Source organism: Somniosus microcephalus, chromosome 10, assembly GCF_052327205.1.
Source record: "Somniosus microcephalus isolate GS21.2 chromosome 10, FLI_Smic_1.0, whole genome shotgun sequence".
NCBI lineage: Eukaryota > Metazoa > Chordata > Chondrichthyes > Squaliformes > Somniosidae > Somniosus > Somniosus microcephalus.
The window spans coordinates 197,082,289-197,098,302 of NC_140996.1; the positions used below are offsets into that span (position 1 = coordinate 197,082,289).

The 16,014-nt window shown below is 44.8% G+C and overlaps 1 protein-coding gene across 1 annotated transcript in view; it reads left to right on the forward strand.

Moving 5' to 3' along the window:
* Window positions 1–2,064: 2,064 nt before the first annotated feature.
* The window catches only part of LOC147111971 (high-affinity choline transporter 1-like), a 52,851-nt gene continuing 38,901 nt past the window's right edge, over window positions 2,065–16,014 (forward strand). Inside the window, exons 1-4 of the mRNA XM_085998306.1 lie at window positions 2,065–2,181; window positions 4,140–4,401; window positions 6,835–6,948; window positions 9,321–9,476. Of these exons, the coding sequence (XP_085854432.1) occupies window positions 2,065–2,181; window positions 4,140–4,401; window positions 6,835–6,948; window positions 9,321–9,476 (649 nt within the window). The remainder of the gene's footprint in view (window positions 2,182–4,139; window positions 4,402–6,834; window positions 6,949–9,320; window positions 9,477–16,014) is intronic.

The window sequence follows — 16,014 nt, forward strand, 5'->3', positions numbered from 1 at the left end:
ATGGAGCCTGAGAACCCCAGTTTAAAAACCTACATAGAAGAGGCACATTTTAACCTGTGATCACCATTCTTCTGTTCAATTAGCTTACAATGGCCTGTAAATATGTATCCAAAATACATATTACCATCTCAATCCCATTAATATAAGCAATACAACATAGTAAAGTTGGATCTTCCTTAAAATGGAGCTATTAGAAGAAGTATGGAGGTAGTTGTAACTAACAATCAATGAAAGGAATAGGGTACTTCTTGCCAACACTGCTTTAGAAAACAAATCTAGGAAGCAGTGGAAAATGGAAATAAAAATTAAAGTATTTTTTTTACCTCAGATACAGCAATAGGCAACACTATGATGCCTAGTCAGTTATACAGTACACAAGGAAGAAGCTGATAATTTAGCCATGTCTAGTACTCAATGGGCTACACCTTGCCAGAGTGGGGCATCTCGCGGCGTGCTGCGTTCGTTAGATTTTTTCCTGCACCCTTCAGCTCAAAAGATTCTTGCGCCATAACTTGCTGGAAGTGCGAGTTGGTAACACTGTGGCGAGGACAACAGGGCACTGGGACCTCAGTGAACAGTGGAACCAACAGAGTATCTCCTAAACCAATGAGATTTAAGGATTGAGAAAGAAACAGAGGAACGACTGAGAAGGAGGGCGAATTAGAGTCAAATCAGGTACAGGAAGAGAAATAAAGAGAGGGAAAGAAAAATCGGATCAACCCGTTGCCAAGGGATAAGAAGGCAGCTGTTGTCCTACTTATGACAGGAATAGATAAATTAGGAATGACGAGAGAGTGATATTAATAGGCTAGTCTTCTATTCAATGCCAGTCAGACATTGTGGGCCTGATTTTATTCTTTCCTTGTATATATACAAAAGTACATTCATGGGTACAATTCTGCAGTTGTTGCTCTGTAGATTGTACTTTTTTATTTAGCTGTGTACATTCTACTGAAAGGAACTGTAGCTTCATATCATGTTCACAGCCATTCTCAGTCCTGATATAAGGAGAAAGGGCGAGATGACTGCACTCCCATCATAGGAGTTTTTTAGTGGCCCAGAAATTGCTGGAAAAATAATGGCGAGTTCACGGCACCCGCCGTTATTAGAGCATAAAAAAGCCAGCAATTTGTGGTGAAGAAGAGATACGCCATGAGTTCTGATTCACCTCAGAGTGCTGGACGATTTTTACCGCTCCGCCGTTAGCCTCACCTAAAATGAAAAAATTACCATCGTGCCGTGAGCCTCCCCATTGTGTGTCATTAAATTGCTGGGTTTGTGCTGTTAATATGAATTAATCTCGCCGCAGCCATTTAGGGTTGATAATTCCTGTCATAAGGACCCCGTTAAAGATGTGATTTATGGTCCTGACATGCCACTCAACCTTGGAGACCCAGAAAGGGAACACTGAAACTGTGAAGTATCAGTCCCGTGGGTAGTAATTAGTTCCTAGAGGTTTTTAAAATTTTACATTTTGCCTTTCTGTCTCTTTTTTCTCTCTCTCTTAATCCACTCCCTTTCTTTCCCTCCTTATTTATCTTTCTACATCTAATTTGACTCTAATTCAACCTATTTCCTTTGTTCTGTTTCTTTCTACTAATTCCTTAAATCTCCTTGGTTAAGGAGATTGGGCCCAACGTTCAGGAGGTCCTGGTGACATCGTCGAGCCATTACCAATTCACATTTACAGCGATTTGCTGCCCACAAAATAATACAACCTAAAGGGTAATGTTAAAAAATCCAATTCACATCACTCGCCGTGAGATGCATCACTTCCACAATTTCTGGGCCCAAATGAGATAAAGAAATTGCTACAGCTCAGGTGCAGGGATCGATGGAGTGAAATATCATGTTCTAACTGCTCAGGGAGCCAATGCAGAAGGGGAGGGCCTCCCTAGAGTACCAGTGAACCTTCACATTAGCAACTTGAGCATATTTCTCTACTTCTCGCCCTCCCCACCCACTACCTCATGAACTTGAACCAGTACCAGAATTTTCTCAGAGCTGTTCCTGTGTCGCCACCGGAGGTGCATCGGAAATCCCATTCACATCGGTAAGCAAAGCATGCACTGCACTTCCAGTGAAGTTACAGCAGCTGCATATAGAGACACCACTATTCCCAGCCAGAATGGAGATGATTGGGCAATTAGCCTGTCAATCACGACTAGAGATTGCACTGCTGTAAGTGACTGGGATTGATTTTATGCATAAACTTGTATGTAACTATCCTCCACTCACTGCATTTTTTCTGGAGAAATAACCTTGCTGTAGTTTTGGTTATGAGTTCTGTTTGCTGTAGTTCATAGAAATTCTTTTTAAATAGACTCCGTAGACTGTTTGCTGTAATGCACTCTTTAAAAAGACTCCATTTTCTGAGTAAATAGACTTTGTTTGCTTTAAAGTAGACTGTTTGCTGTGAGTCCTGTCTAAGTCCCCACCTTCAACTCATTGGCTGAAACTGTGCACCTCATTGGTTGACACAGTGGTGTCAATAGACACTCTGTAAAATCATATACCTTGCTGATGCCACGCCATTCTTTGTATGCCTCTCAAAGTTAATGGCCCAGAAATTCGGGTCGGGGGCTTCCCGTGGGTGCAAGCCCCCGACAAGCACTTACCTTGCGCGCCGGCAGTTGAGCTGTAGGGCCCCGTGGAATTCCGATCCGGGGCCCGGCCCAGCTGCCGGCGCGCAGTGCTTGCGTGTCCCAGGGGCGCAGTTAGTTCGATGCATCCCCTGGGATCACGTGGGTCATGGGCAGCCAATCGGAGCAGGGAATGCTCCATTCATAAGTCTTGACAGGAAGACCTGTCAAGACTTATAAATACTATGGCCCCAAAATAGCAGTAAACCTTCAAATAATTTTTTTTTTTAAACCACATTTTTAAATAAACTATAAATTACATTAAATAACTATTTTAAACAACAATTTAAATTTAAATTTTTTTTAAATATTCTAACAGGGCTAAAAATAAACTTACCTTGCTTTAAAGTATTTAAAAATAATAAACCTGTGGAAAAAATGTTTTAATTTTAATTAATTGACCACTTACCTTGTAAAAAGCAGGCCTTACGCCTGCTTTTTACATTTCTAAATTCTAAAGACTTACCCTCCCGGAGAAACCTGTAAAAAAAATGTAAGTTCAAAGCGCACGCGCAGACTCCCCCGCGCACGCATTTGACCTCTGAACCTCTGTTTTCAGAAGAACGGAAGCACCGGTTTCCCGCGCATGCACAGTGCATGCAGGAAACCGGCACTTCCATCGGGCCCACGGGTGAGTACCCCGTGCGTACTCACCCGTGGAGACCTGAATTTCTGGGCCGATGTTACTAAAGGGCTTCCTGTATTGTTATTATTGAAATGTTTTATTAATCTGCTAAACACGTCAGGTTAAGTACTAAGTACAAGAGAACAGTAAATCTAAACTAGAGATACTACTTGAAAAGAGTGTTATTTAATGGATTTTTTAAAAATTCGTTTATGGGATGTGGCCATCGCTGGCAAGGCCAGCATTTATTGCCCATCCCTAATTGCCCTTGAGAAGGTGGTGGTGAGCCGCCATCTTGAACCGCTGCAGTCCGTGTGGTGATGGTACTCCCACAGTGCTGTTAGGTAGGGAGTTCCAGGATTTTGACCCAGCAACGATGAAGGATCGGCAATATAGTTCTAAGTCAGGATGGTGTGTGACTTGGAGGAGAACTTGGAGGTGGTGGTGTTCCCATGAGCCTGCTGCTCTTGTCCTTCTAGGTGGAAGAGGTCGTGGGTTTGGGAGGTGCTGCTGAAGAAGCCTTGGTGAGTTGCTGCAGTGCATCTTGTAGATGGTACACTCTGCAGCCACAGTACGCTGGTGGTGCAGGGAGTGAATGTTTAAGGCGGTGGATGGGGTGCCAATCAAGCGGGCTGCTTTGTCCTGGATGGTGTCGAGCTTCTTGAGTGTTGTTGGAGCTGCGCTCATCCAGGCAAGTGGAGAGTATTCAATCCCTAATTGCCCTTGAGAAGGTGATGGTGAGCCGACTTCTTGAACCGCTGCAATCCATGTGGCGCTATTGGCTATTCTATAGGATTCTACCAGAGGTTAGTCTCAGACAACTTAGATAATAATATTTAGAATGCTGCCTAGAGTAATAGCAATTACAATAGCTGCTGAAAATCTATTTTTTGCATTGTGTTGTAATTATTATTTGTGTTTATTTGTTTCATACTGTAGGAGAAAACACCATGACAGTAAATATTGCTGGGGCTGTGTCAATGGCCAGTTTTTATCTTCTTATTCTTGCTGTTGGTATCTGGGCAGCAAAACGAGCCAAAAAAGCTGAAAGAACGTACGAGGGTGATCGCCCTGAAATGATAATGATAGCAGGAAGGAAAATTGGAATAATTCTTGGCATTCTAACAACCACGGGTAAAGTTTCTTTCTTTTAAACTATCCAGACAATTGTAATGTTTATTAGATTTGGAGAGCGGCATTTTCCAGTTTTGACCTACCAGCGAGGAGCCTCACCAGTTGGAAACATATATTGGGAAATTGGCTGCACACTGCACATGATTTTCCGGCCATTCATTTCTGATACAGGCTGCTGAGAAGTAAGAGTTCCAGCCAGAAGCACAAAATTGAAAAATTCCCCCTTAAGTGCCAGCTTGACTCAGTGGTAGTACTCTTCCTTCTTAGAGTCATTATGCCATTCGGCCCATCGAGTCCGTGCTGGCTTTCTGTAGAGCAATCCAGTCAGTCCCATTCCCCCGCTCTATCCCCGTAGCCCTGCAAGTTTATTTCCCTCAAGTGCCTATAAATCAGAAGGCTCTGTGTTCAAGACCTATTCCAAGGTCTGAACATATAACCCAGGCTGATTCTTCAGTGCAAGAGCACTGCATTGTTATAGGGGTGCTATATATGGGACATTAAACTGAGACTGTACTACCTGTTCAGATGGGTGTAAAAGATCCCATGGCAGTATTTGAAAAGTAGTGGGGAGTGCTTCTGGATTCCTGGCCGGGGTGGGGCGATCCAATCTCCGACCCCATGGGGGGGGGAGTTCCGATCCCCGGGGTGGGGTGGGGGGCAGGTGTTTCCAATCCCCGGGGTGGGGTGGGTGGCGGGTAATGTTTGTATGGGACGGGTTGATGGTGGGTGAGCTTGGGGGGCTGGGAGGAAGCACTCCTACTCCTCCTGGCCCACAAGGATTGCTCCCGGAGGTTGTGCTCACCTCGCTGCAGCTACTGTGAATCCCAAGGCCTGGGATTCCCGGCCGGCTGCAGTTAAACTTGCTCAGCAGGTTAAAGCTGAGGCTTCAGGACCTGATTATCATATTTTAAATGCCAACCTGCCTCCTGACAGTGGGTTGGCTGCCCGTCGCCTGAGTAACAGCCGAAAGTGGGCGGGTTGGGGTCGGGATTTCAATTTTTAATACTTTAACTTCCACCCCACCCCAACCCACCCGTTTTTTCATGTTAAAATTCCACCCTGTGAGTTCAAATCCCACCATGACAGTTGAGAATTTAAATTCAGTTTAAATAACCTGGAAATAATTTGGTGGCAGTGAAATGACCATCAAACTGTCAGATTCTCATTAAAAAAAACAATTGGTTCACTAGTGCCCTTTAGGGAAGAAAACTTGCTGTTCTCACCTGGTCTGGCCTACATGCGACACCAGTGTGGTGACTCTTAATTGCCCTCAAACTGCTACAATGAATTTGGACGCCCAGCTATTCAAGAAGAAGGTCTGCCTCCAGCATCTCAGGGTAACTAGGGAAGGGCCTTGCCAGTGGTATCAGCATCCCAACAATGACTAAAAACATGTATAAATGCAAGCGCTTTTTGGTATCACTGGAGCTAGATTTTCTGGTTTGATCCCAAGGAAGCAGGCTGGCAGCAACATGCACTGAGGTTGGACTGGACTGTCTAGGTACAGGTGGCTACACATGGGGGCAACCTGGGTGGGAGGGAGGCTCAGAGCTGGGGTGCTGGCTTCAGAGTTGACTGGCGAGAGGATATGGCTTGGGGCTGGGCAAAGAGAGGCCGGAGGCTGGAGGGGGAGAGCCCAGAGCCCAGACGGAGAGAGGCCAGGGGCTGGGAGAGGTGATGCAGGGGCCTCCACACTGAGGCACACCTGCCCGAAACAATTGAAAAACTTGGGTCCTGCCTGGGCCGGAAGCAAGAACACAAGGGCAACATCTTAAGACACAGGAATGGAATGTTTGGGTGACTGCGGAGATGCTGAGCAAATGACTGCCTACACATGCTGAAACTTGCATCTGATTGGCCCCTGGTAACCACTTGCTTGATAATGCTTTAGTGGTCACATGGTTAATATGGGCCATTCAAATAGCTAGAAAGTGATAGGGATGTCCAGGTGGTAATAGAATTGTTTTTATTTAATTTAAATTAATTAATAGCTACACATTCACACGCATGCACTGTTAAACATGCAATCTTATTGTAGATTTTGCAATATTAGTTGTATTGGTGAATGGTGCAAACAAGACAAGTCCACTGAAAGCAGTGTGTTTGTATTCAAAGCCTGGATTATAACAAGAGGTCTCACCATAAATGTACAATATAACATATAGCTCGCTGGAGTATAACATGTTTCTTGTATGGATACTAGAAACCGCTTTACTCAAGGTCTAGCATTTGGTAACTTGTCTCCTGATGCTCATTCAAAAAATGGAAGCAAACCATCTCTTGCAATGTTACAGCATCGAATTTTTATATTATTAGTTTATAACGTTATATTTCAACGACAGCGGAGTTGAATCAGTAGCAGTCGATTCTCTCCTCATGTATTTAAATAATGAGATGAATTTCCCATGTTTTTACTTTTGCATCCATTTTCAGCAACCTGGGTTGGTGGCGCATATATAAATGGCACAGCTGAAATGGTGTATCGACCAGATGCTGGACTAGTATGGACTGTAGCCCCCTGGACTACACTACTTTGTTTGTTCATCGGTGAGTAAAAATAAATCCCAGTATCAGGTCACTCATTTCCCAGTGCTTTTTTCGGGATATAGGCTGCAGCTTACAACCATGCAGAGGTATCCAGGCCTCGCATTAACGGACAACCGGCACAGGCTGAGGCTCCGACTCACAATGTAAGTTGTAACAGCGGCTACAATGGTACAGAAAGGTGTGCAAGTCCTAACCAACCGTTATGCTGGATGGTTCTTCAGAAGCCCCCCAATCACAGCACGTCATATTTTATGTGGCAGTGTATAAGCAGCCAGCAAAGTTCGATTCAGGCTGGACTAGCCAAGGTGTCACAAACCATACTTTCAGGCATGTTGCATTATGTGTGTGGGGAGCTGTCTTCATAGGGCCTGGATCAGCAGAGAAACAGGTGCACAGCTGTGACATCTGTGAAAATGGAGAGAGATTACAAAATCTACAGTTCCGAGGGACCTGGGGGTCCTTGTGCATGAAACACAAAAAGTTAGCATGCAGGTACAGCAAGTAATCAAAAAGGCAAATGGAATGTTGGCCTTTATTTCAAAGGGGTTGGAGTATAAAAGCAGGGAAGTCTTGCTACAACTGTACAGGGTATTGGTGAGACCACACCTTGAGTACTGCATACAGTTTTGGTCTCCTTATTTAAGGAAGGATATACTTGCATTGGAGGCAGTTCAGAGATGATTCACTAGGTTGATTCCTGAGATGAGGGGGTTGACTTATGAAGAAAGGTTGAGCAGGCTGGGCCTGTACTCATTGGAATTTAGAAGAATGAGGTGTGATCTTATTGAAACATATAAGATACTGAGGGGGCTCGACAAGGTAGATGCAGAGAGGATGTTTCCCCTCATGGGGAAATCTAGAACATGGGGGCACAGTTTTAGAATAAAGGGTTGCCCTTTTAGAACTGAGATGAGGAGGAATTTCTTCTCTCAGAGGGTCGTAAATCTGTGGAATTCTCTGCCCCAGAGAGCCGTGGAGGCTGGGTCATTAAATACATTTAAGGTGGAGATAGACAGATCTTTGCAAGATAAGGGAGTGAAGGGTTATGGGGAGCGGGCGGGGAAGTGGCTTTGAGCCCAAGATCAGCCATGATCTTATTGAATGTCGGAGCAGGCTCGAGGGGCCAAGTGGCCTATTCCTGCTCTTATTTCTTATGTTCTTACGTTTTTATGTAAAAGGACACCTGCTGCTAACAGGCACCATTGGGTTGGCACAGCAAGTGAGGTCATTGGTTGGCTACAGCCTCAAACCTACACATGGGGGCTTCCTTTCCCTTCAATTTTGTCTGTCACTACAGGTACTTAATTCCCATGCCCCTTTAGCTTCGCCTAAGGCTTCCAATAGATTGAGAAACCTTTCAAACCTTTCCAGAGGCTTTCAGAATTGTTGTTCTCTTCCCCCCACCACCCTGCCCCCCACTGTGAGACTCTCCTTTAATTGTTTCCATTCCTTTATATTTCACTTCCACACAAATTTCCTCTCCTACCACTTTCCCCACTTTGCACCTGGGTTTGTGAATAAAGAAGCTGACCCAGAAAATTTCACTCAGACAGACTTAACACCAATTTCTTTAACCATTTAGACATGAATTGCACCAGAGAAGAAAATTGGCTCTTGAGCCTTCAATCAGAATAGTACATCTTGATTATTCCATTTTAGATTAAGAAAAGAAAGGGGCCTAAAGCTGTGTTACTAAAATTTAATAAGGGGAGATTATCCTGGCTCTGCTCTGTGGGGCGTGGATTAGCTGAGCACAGCGCGGGTCGCAGCGTACTCCTGTAAAGCAGCCCACCCAATTGTCCGTCTGATATTCACTGTGCCCAGGCAATCCAGCAAAATCTCCTTTATAATGTTACAGCTTGCAGTAATAACAGGTGTGGCCATAGCGGAATTTGATTTAGCCCCTGTATCAGGTATTAATTTGATTCAAGCTAGTTTGCTGTCTGAAGCCAAACGAAACACTTTCAAAAGCAACTGCTTTTCAGTTCCCTGAGAGCTTGTCACATAGTGGGTGTACTTTAGGTGGGTGTTAGTGAGGAACCCATTTCGCAGCTTAAACATTTCTCAATGACCTTTTCTGACGGTTTAAATTGAAATAAAACACAACTCTCACTGCCCTGAATTGTTGAATCTATTCAGGTACAATTAAATACAAAACTAGGTTTCAAATAGGTAAATAGCATCTGATAGATGCAGCACATGGATAGACACAAGTCATGAAAACTAAGCACAGGGAGGATCCAATTGTGCTCTAATGAGGCGCAAGTCTATTGAGAAAAATCCTAAATATAAAAAGAATATACAAGAAAGAGAATTCAATGTTTTGAATCATCTGTGCAGTATCTAACAGCCTTTCTTCTCTTTTCACCCAGGCGGATTTTTTTTTGCCAAGAAAATGCGAACCCAAAAATACATAACAATGTTGGACCCCTTTCAGCAGCGTTATGGGAACCGCATCGCAAGCTTGCTATTTATTCCAGCTATAATTGGTGAAATATTCTGGTCTGCCGCCATTCTGGCAGCGTTAGGTATGGATCTAGAAGATCTTCAGTCTATTCAGCCTATCTAACTTTCTCTGTCAGCAATATTCTGCAGCTAAATAAATTATTTTATGTCCTTTCTTCAGTTCAGTTCAACATACATCATTTTCTGCTGAATTGTCAGTTCCTACTTCAGTACATTCACTGATAACAGTGATAGTTTTGTCAATAAATTAAAGGTCTAATGTAAAGGCATTCTTCCCTAAATTGCATTCGGTACATAATTATCCAGTACTTTACACTTCTACCTGACCTGAAGTTAACTGGAATGCCAAGAATTGACTGGACACAAAGTCACTGAGAAGTGTTGTTACCTTTTAGGGTCTTTTCTAAACTTCTAATCCTAAATTATTTGGGCTCTCATCTCTTAGATCACTCTCATACATGAGTAACAACTCTTCATGCTTTTGAGAGTGTCTATACTTACTGTGAAATCTCGGTAAACTTTCAGTAACGTGCCCTAGTAAACGAACAGCAAACCCCATCTGGTAATGTACTGGCCTATCTTATGCCTCCATAAGATCTCGCTTCATTATTTGAAAGTGATAGTGTGGTGTATGTAACCTGTTCCACCTTAAGAGAACTACCTTAAGAGATGTACTACTTTCTCTTGGCTGCTGTATACTGTAATACCGGTGGTGACCACACCGGTATATAAGTGCTGTGTAATGATTTATTGGGCAGTTCAGCCCTGACCTCCGAATAGTAAAGACCTGTTAAAAGTTATTCTTGTTGTCTGTGTCCAGTGATTGATTCTAAGCATAACTGGGACACACAGACTCAACAGTGGCGATGAGTCCGATCTTACCCTGCAGCAGTTTTACATCCAAGGCAGTTTCGTCCTCAGAACGGGCGTCGAGAAGAGGCATCCGCCCTCATCATCCTGCTGAGCACCATCGCACGGGAGGCATCGAGAACCCGGGTTAAAAAGAAAAATTCTGACCACGAAGCCCTCCATCAGCGACAGGCAGTGATCATCCCTTCTACCACGGTGGTGGGTAAGCCGATCAGCGACACGAGCAGAAAGTAGGCCGCGTTGGCTGTGGAGTAGGGGAGGGAAAACGGAGGAATAAGGGCGGAGAACTCGACCACGGCCGGTAAAAAGGGCCGGGCTGCAATCGAGGCCGAGAGGCGCAGCGACTGGGGCAGCTTAAGGCACGAGAGCCGCGGAGAACTCAAACGCAGCCGGTGTAAAGGACCGGGCTGCAAGTGGGGCTGCGAGGCAAAGCAGCGTCGGGGAATTGAGAACCGCTGGGGAGGCGAGAACGGCAGCAGCACGGCAATCGCCATTGCAGCCAGCAGGGGAAGAAGGCAAATGCGGGAATCCGCCATTGTAGTCGGCGGGGGAAGAAGACGAGCGCGGGAAAGACCGCCAAGCGCGGGAAGCCGCCATTTTAGTAGGCGGGGGAAGAAGACAAGCGCGGGAAGCCGCCATTTTGAGAAAAAGAAAAATTTAAATACTTGCAAGGATGCCTAAACATGGGAATGTAGTGTCCGTGTGTAGATAAAGACACTGAAGACAGGAGTTGGTTCATAGGTATTTACTAAGCAAGTCTGGGGGGGGGTTCTAAAGGATATACACAATACACAGGCTTATATAGCCCAAGTGGCAATTACCGGCATTACGCACACCTGGGGCTCTTAAAGGCACATACACCACAATTCCTCCCCTTCTAGCTAACTAGTACATCATATTTTAAGTAATTATTAATTACATGTTATATGCAAAATAATATACATTGCTGTATTAATTAATTATAAGTTAGTCTCTCAGGAGGCTTCCTGACTCGGTCCGGATAACGCCTCGGGGGTGTAGTAGTTTCTGGTGGTGTAGTAGGTTCTTCTGGCAAGGCTGATTCGGCTTGAAGGCCAGTGTCGGGTTCATCGGGTTCCAGTATCACCGGATCGGAGGTAGATATGGGTATCTCTACTTCATCGTTAGATGTATAGCGTGGTGGTGTAAGTTGTCCCTTTTCGGATGACTTGATGATTTGGTCAGCATGGCACCTTATTATGCTTTCTCCGATGTCCACGGTATACATCAGTGGTCCTAGTCGTGTGCAGATAGTTCCAGGCTGCCATTTCTCGGTACGGTAGTCCCGGGCCAAAACCGGTTGGCCTATCTGGAAGGCCCTAGTTGGCCTTTCATTCATGCCCTGAAACTGCCGGTTCTCCATGTCCCTTCGGATGTTGGGTTTGACCAAATCCAGCCGGCATCTTAGGTTTCTATTGTAGAACATCATGGCGGGAGTTTGGTTTGTAACCATATGTATTGCATTCCTATATGCAAATAAGAAGTTATCCACCTTGTGCTGAAGTTTTATGTCTTCATTACCCATGGCCTTTATGGCCTTCTTAAAGGTCTGGACAAACCTTTCAGCCAATCCATTGGTGGCGGGATGGTATGGGGCGGACGTGTAGTGCTTTACCCCATTGTTCTTTAAGAACTTTCTGAATTCTTCGGACACAAATTGCGGTCCATTATCAGAACATATCTGTTCCGGCAGCCCATTCCTGGCAAATATGGTCCTTAATACTGTGATGGTTTTTTCCGTGGTGGTGGAGGACATCTTTATTACCTCCGGCCACTTGGAGTGTGCATCAACTGCGATTAGAAACATTGAGTCCATAAATGGACCAGCAAAGTCGATGTGCACCCTTTGCCAGGGAGATGAGGGCCACTCCCATGGATGTAGAGGGGCCTGTGGCGGAGCATTTTGGACCTTCTGGCATCCTAGGCAGCTCTTGGTCATGTCTTCGATGTCTCCATCGATACCTGGCCACCATACAAACGCCCTAGCTAGGTTCTTCATTTTCACTCCACCCAGATGCCCCTCGTGAAGCTCCTTTAGCACTTTATCCTGGAGTTTGGGTGGAATCACCACTCTGGATCCACACATCAAGGTTCCTCGGCACACTGACAGCTGTTCTCTTCTTTGCGAGAATGCTGGCAACAGTGGTTCGCCATGTGCTGGCCATCCCTTCATTGTTAAATCGTAGACCCGTGAGAGAGTAGGGTCATTTCTGGTCTCCCTTTCAATGGCAGAATTTGTCACCGGTAGACATTCCACTATGGTAGAGTGGAATATCTCTACTGGGTCTACTGTAGGTGCCTCTTCTATCATTGGCAATGGCAGGCGCGATAAACCGTCAGCATTCCCATGCTGTTTTGACCCTTTGTATTCAATGTTGTATTGGTGTGCCCCTAGAAAAAGGGACCACCTCTGTAGTCTTTGTGCCGTCATAATGGGGACACCCTTCTTAGGGTTGAATATGGAGATGAGGGGTTGATGGTCAGTCAGCAAGTTAAATTTTTGTCCGTGTAGGTAATGGTTGAATTTCTTCACTCCCCATACCAGGCTGAGTGCTTCCCTGTCTATCTGGGAATAGTTACGCTCAGCTGAGTTCAATGAGCGTGACGCAAAAGCTATCGGCCGTTCCGAGCCATCAGGGAATCTATGGGACAATACTGCTCCTATGCCATAAGGGGATGCATCGCACACCAGTCTGATTGGTAGTGATGGGTTGTAATGAGCCAAAACTTTCTCGGATGTGATTAAGTCTTTACATTTATGGAAGGCACGTTTACAGTCTTCGTTCCATTTCCAAATCACTCCTGTGTGTAGAAGATCATTAAGAGGGTGTAGAATAGTTGATAAGTTCGGTAAAAATTTATGATAGTAATTTATTAATCCCAGGAATGACCTCAATTGTGAAACATTTTCAGGTGCTGGGGCTTTTATAACTGCTTCAATTTTTTCAGGTGACTTATGCAACCCTTCCTTATTAATTATGTGGCCACAATATGATATCTGATTTTGGAAAAATTCGCACTTGGGGCGATTTGCTCGTAGGCCCCGTTCTTTCAGCCTAGTGAGCACCTGCTCCAAATTGGCAAGGTGCTCGTTGTCGTTTTCTCCTGTTATAAGGATGTCGTCTAGGTAACACTGAGTCCCCGGAATCCCTTGCAGGACTTGCTCCATAGCTCTTTGCCAGATAGCTGGAGCTGATGCTACTCCAAAAACCAGTCGATTGTACTGGTACAGGCCTTTGTGTGTGTTTATTGTGAGATACTTTTTAGAGGTCTCCTCAACCTCCACCTGTAGATATGCCTGTGCCAAGTCAATTTTTGTGAAACGTTTTCCTCCGGATAGTGAGGCGAAAATATCTTCTATCCTCGGAAGAGGATACTGTACCGTGTGAAGGACCGGGTTTACAGTCACCTTAAAGTCCCCACAGATGCGAATTTTTCTCTGTTCCTCAGAGTTATTTTTCAATGCTTTTTTCATGACTGGAACGATGGGTGTTGCCCATTCGCTCCAATCTATTTTGGATAATACGCCTGCCTTTTCCAAATTCTCCAGCTCTGCCTCGACTGCCGGACGTATTGCGTATGGCACCGGTCTTGCCTTAAAAAATTTTGGAATTGCTGCATCTTCCACTTTTATTGAGGCGGTGATGTCTTTCAAGGTTCCTAGTTTCTCTTGAAACACTTCTTTGGCGTTGGCCAAGATGTCTTTTAATCGTTCAGGTATGATGTCATCATTGTTTTTTTCCTTACTGGTCACCGTCAGTGCCTGAATGGAGTGCCAGTCTAAACGTATCTTCCTTATCCATTCACGTCCCAACAACGGTGGACCACCATCTTGTAGAATGTATAAATACAACTTTTGTATTTCTTTGCCGTTGTATACCACAGGCACCTTTATTTTTCCTTTGGGGTATACTTTCTGCCCCGTATATGTTTTTAAGATAATGGATGTGTCTTTTAGAGGTATATGCGAAAATAGCCTCTCGTAATCTCGTCGATTTATTACGGTTAGAGCTGATCCTGTATCTAGCTCCATTTTAACTGGGGACCCTGCTATTATGAGGGTAACCCAAATGGTCTGGTAATCTTCATTGGCAATTACATTATGTAATTTGAGAGAGCTTAGTCTCTTGTTCCCGGAGTCGCTATCGCTCTTCTGGTCTTTGGAGCTACTGTCTGTCATCATTTGTACCTTTCTGTGCTTTTCCTTATTGATTCTTTTCCCGTTAGTGGATTTTTTATTTTCAGATCGGCATACACGTGGAATGTGTCCCATCTTTCCGCATCGCCTGCATGCTTTTTCTTTGAACCAGCAATCCCTCTGGTCATGGTTGGATCTGCCGCAGCGATAACATCTCTCGAAACCCCGTGTCATTTCATGTGTGCCGAAGTCCTGTGGCCTTTGCTGTATCTTTGCCGCTTCTATTGCACTGAAAGCCTTGTCCAGTGTTAAATCTTTTCCAGAAGATACCTTTTTTTGTGTTTCTACACTTAGGGGATCGCAGATGAATTTGTCTTGCAGAGAATCTGCCAGTCCTGCCTCGAATTGGCAGTGTAGGGTATCAACAATCTCCTCAAAATTCTTGTCCATCGGTTCGGCTGGAGTGATTAAGTTGCGTAACAGCTTGTATGTTTCTGCGCCCATTAGATCCAGAAGCACTGAAGCTTTTTTTTCATCTTCTATTCCATTTGCGGTGCAAAACACCTCCACTCTTTCTACATATGTGGTCCAATCCTCTATCTTGTTATCAAAAACATCAATATTGCCAAAGTTAGGCTCTGTTTCGTTATCAAAAGCATCAATATTGCCAGACTTAGGCATTTCAAAAAAAGATATGGCGCTTCCCGCGCTTTTTTTTTCTGTATCAACGATATGGCGCTTCCTGCGCTTTCCCGCCGCTGCTACCGATAACAACGCTGTTTTACTGTGGTTTCCGTTTATTCACTGTTGGAGACTCGTTCCCGACGGAGGTCTAAATGCTGACCTGCTTGCCGCGCCGGCCATCTCCCGAGTGCACCCTCCCAGTCCGTTATTGCTTGCCTCAGCTGTAGAGCCCGCCGCTGGAGCCCCAGTCTGACGCCCAGGAAGGATTAGCGCAGTACCTGCCACCAGCTTGGCCAGCTGGTGAAACCACAGTTTCTATTACTTCCTTGAGTCTTCTGGACGCTGGAGGAATCGATGTCCTTGAGGTGCTGCCGAATTGCAGGTAAGTCCGTTTCTACTTCGTCGCCACTGTAGTGTCCGTGTGTAGATAAAGACACTGAAGACAGGAGTTGGTTCATAGGTATTTACTAAGCAAGTCTGGGGGGGGGGTTCTAAAGGATATACACAATACACAGGCTTATATAGCCCAAGTGGCAATTACCGGCATTACGCACACCTGGGGCTCTTAAAGGCACATACACCACAATTGCTCTTAAAGGCACATACACCACAGGGAACATTAATACCTTTGATAGTGATATCGAAGATTGGACCACGTATGTAGAACGCATGGAAGTTTATTGTAAAGCAAATAAGGTACCAGATGATGAGAAAGCACTAACCTTATTAAGCTCAATGGGTGCGAAGACATACGGGCTATTGAAGCACCTTCTATCACCAAATAAACCGGCGGATCAGACTTTCGCGAATATTGTTACTGTCCTGAAAAATCATTTAAACCCCACGCCGCTGGTGATAGCGGAACGATTTAAATTTTACAGAAGAACGCA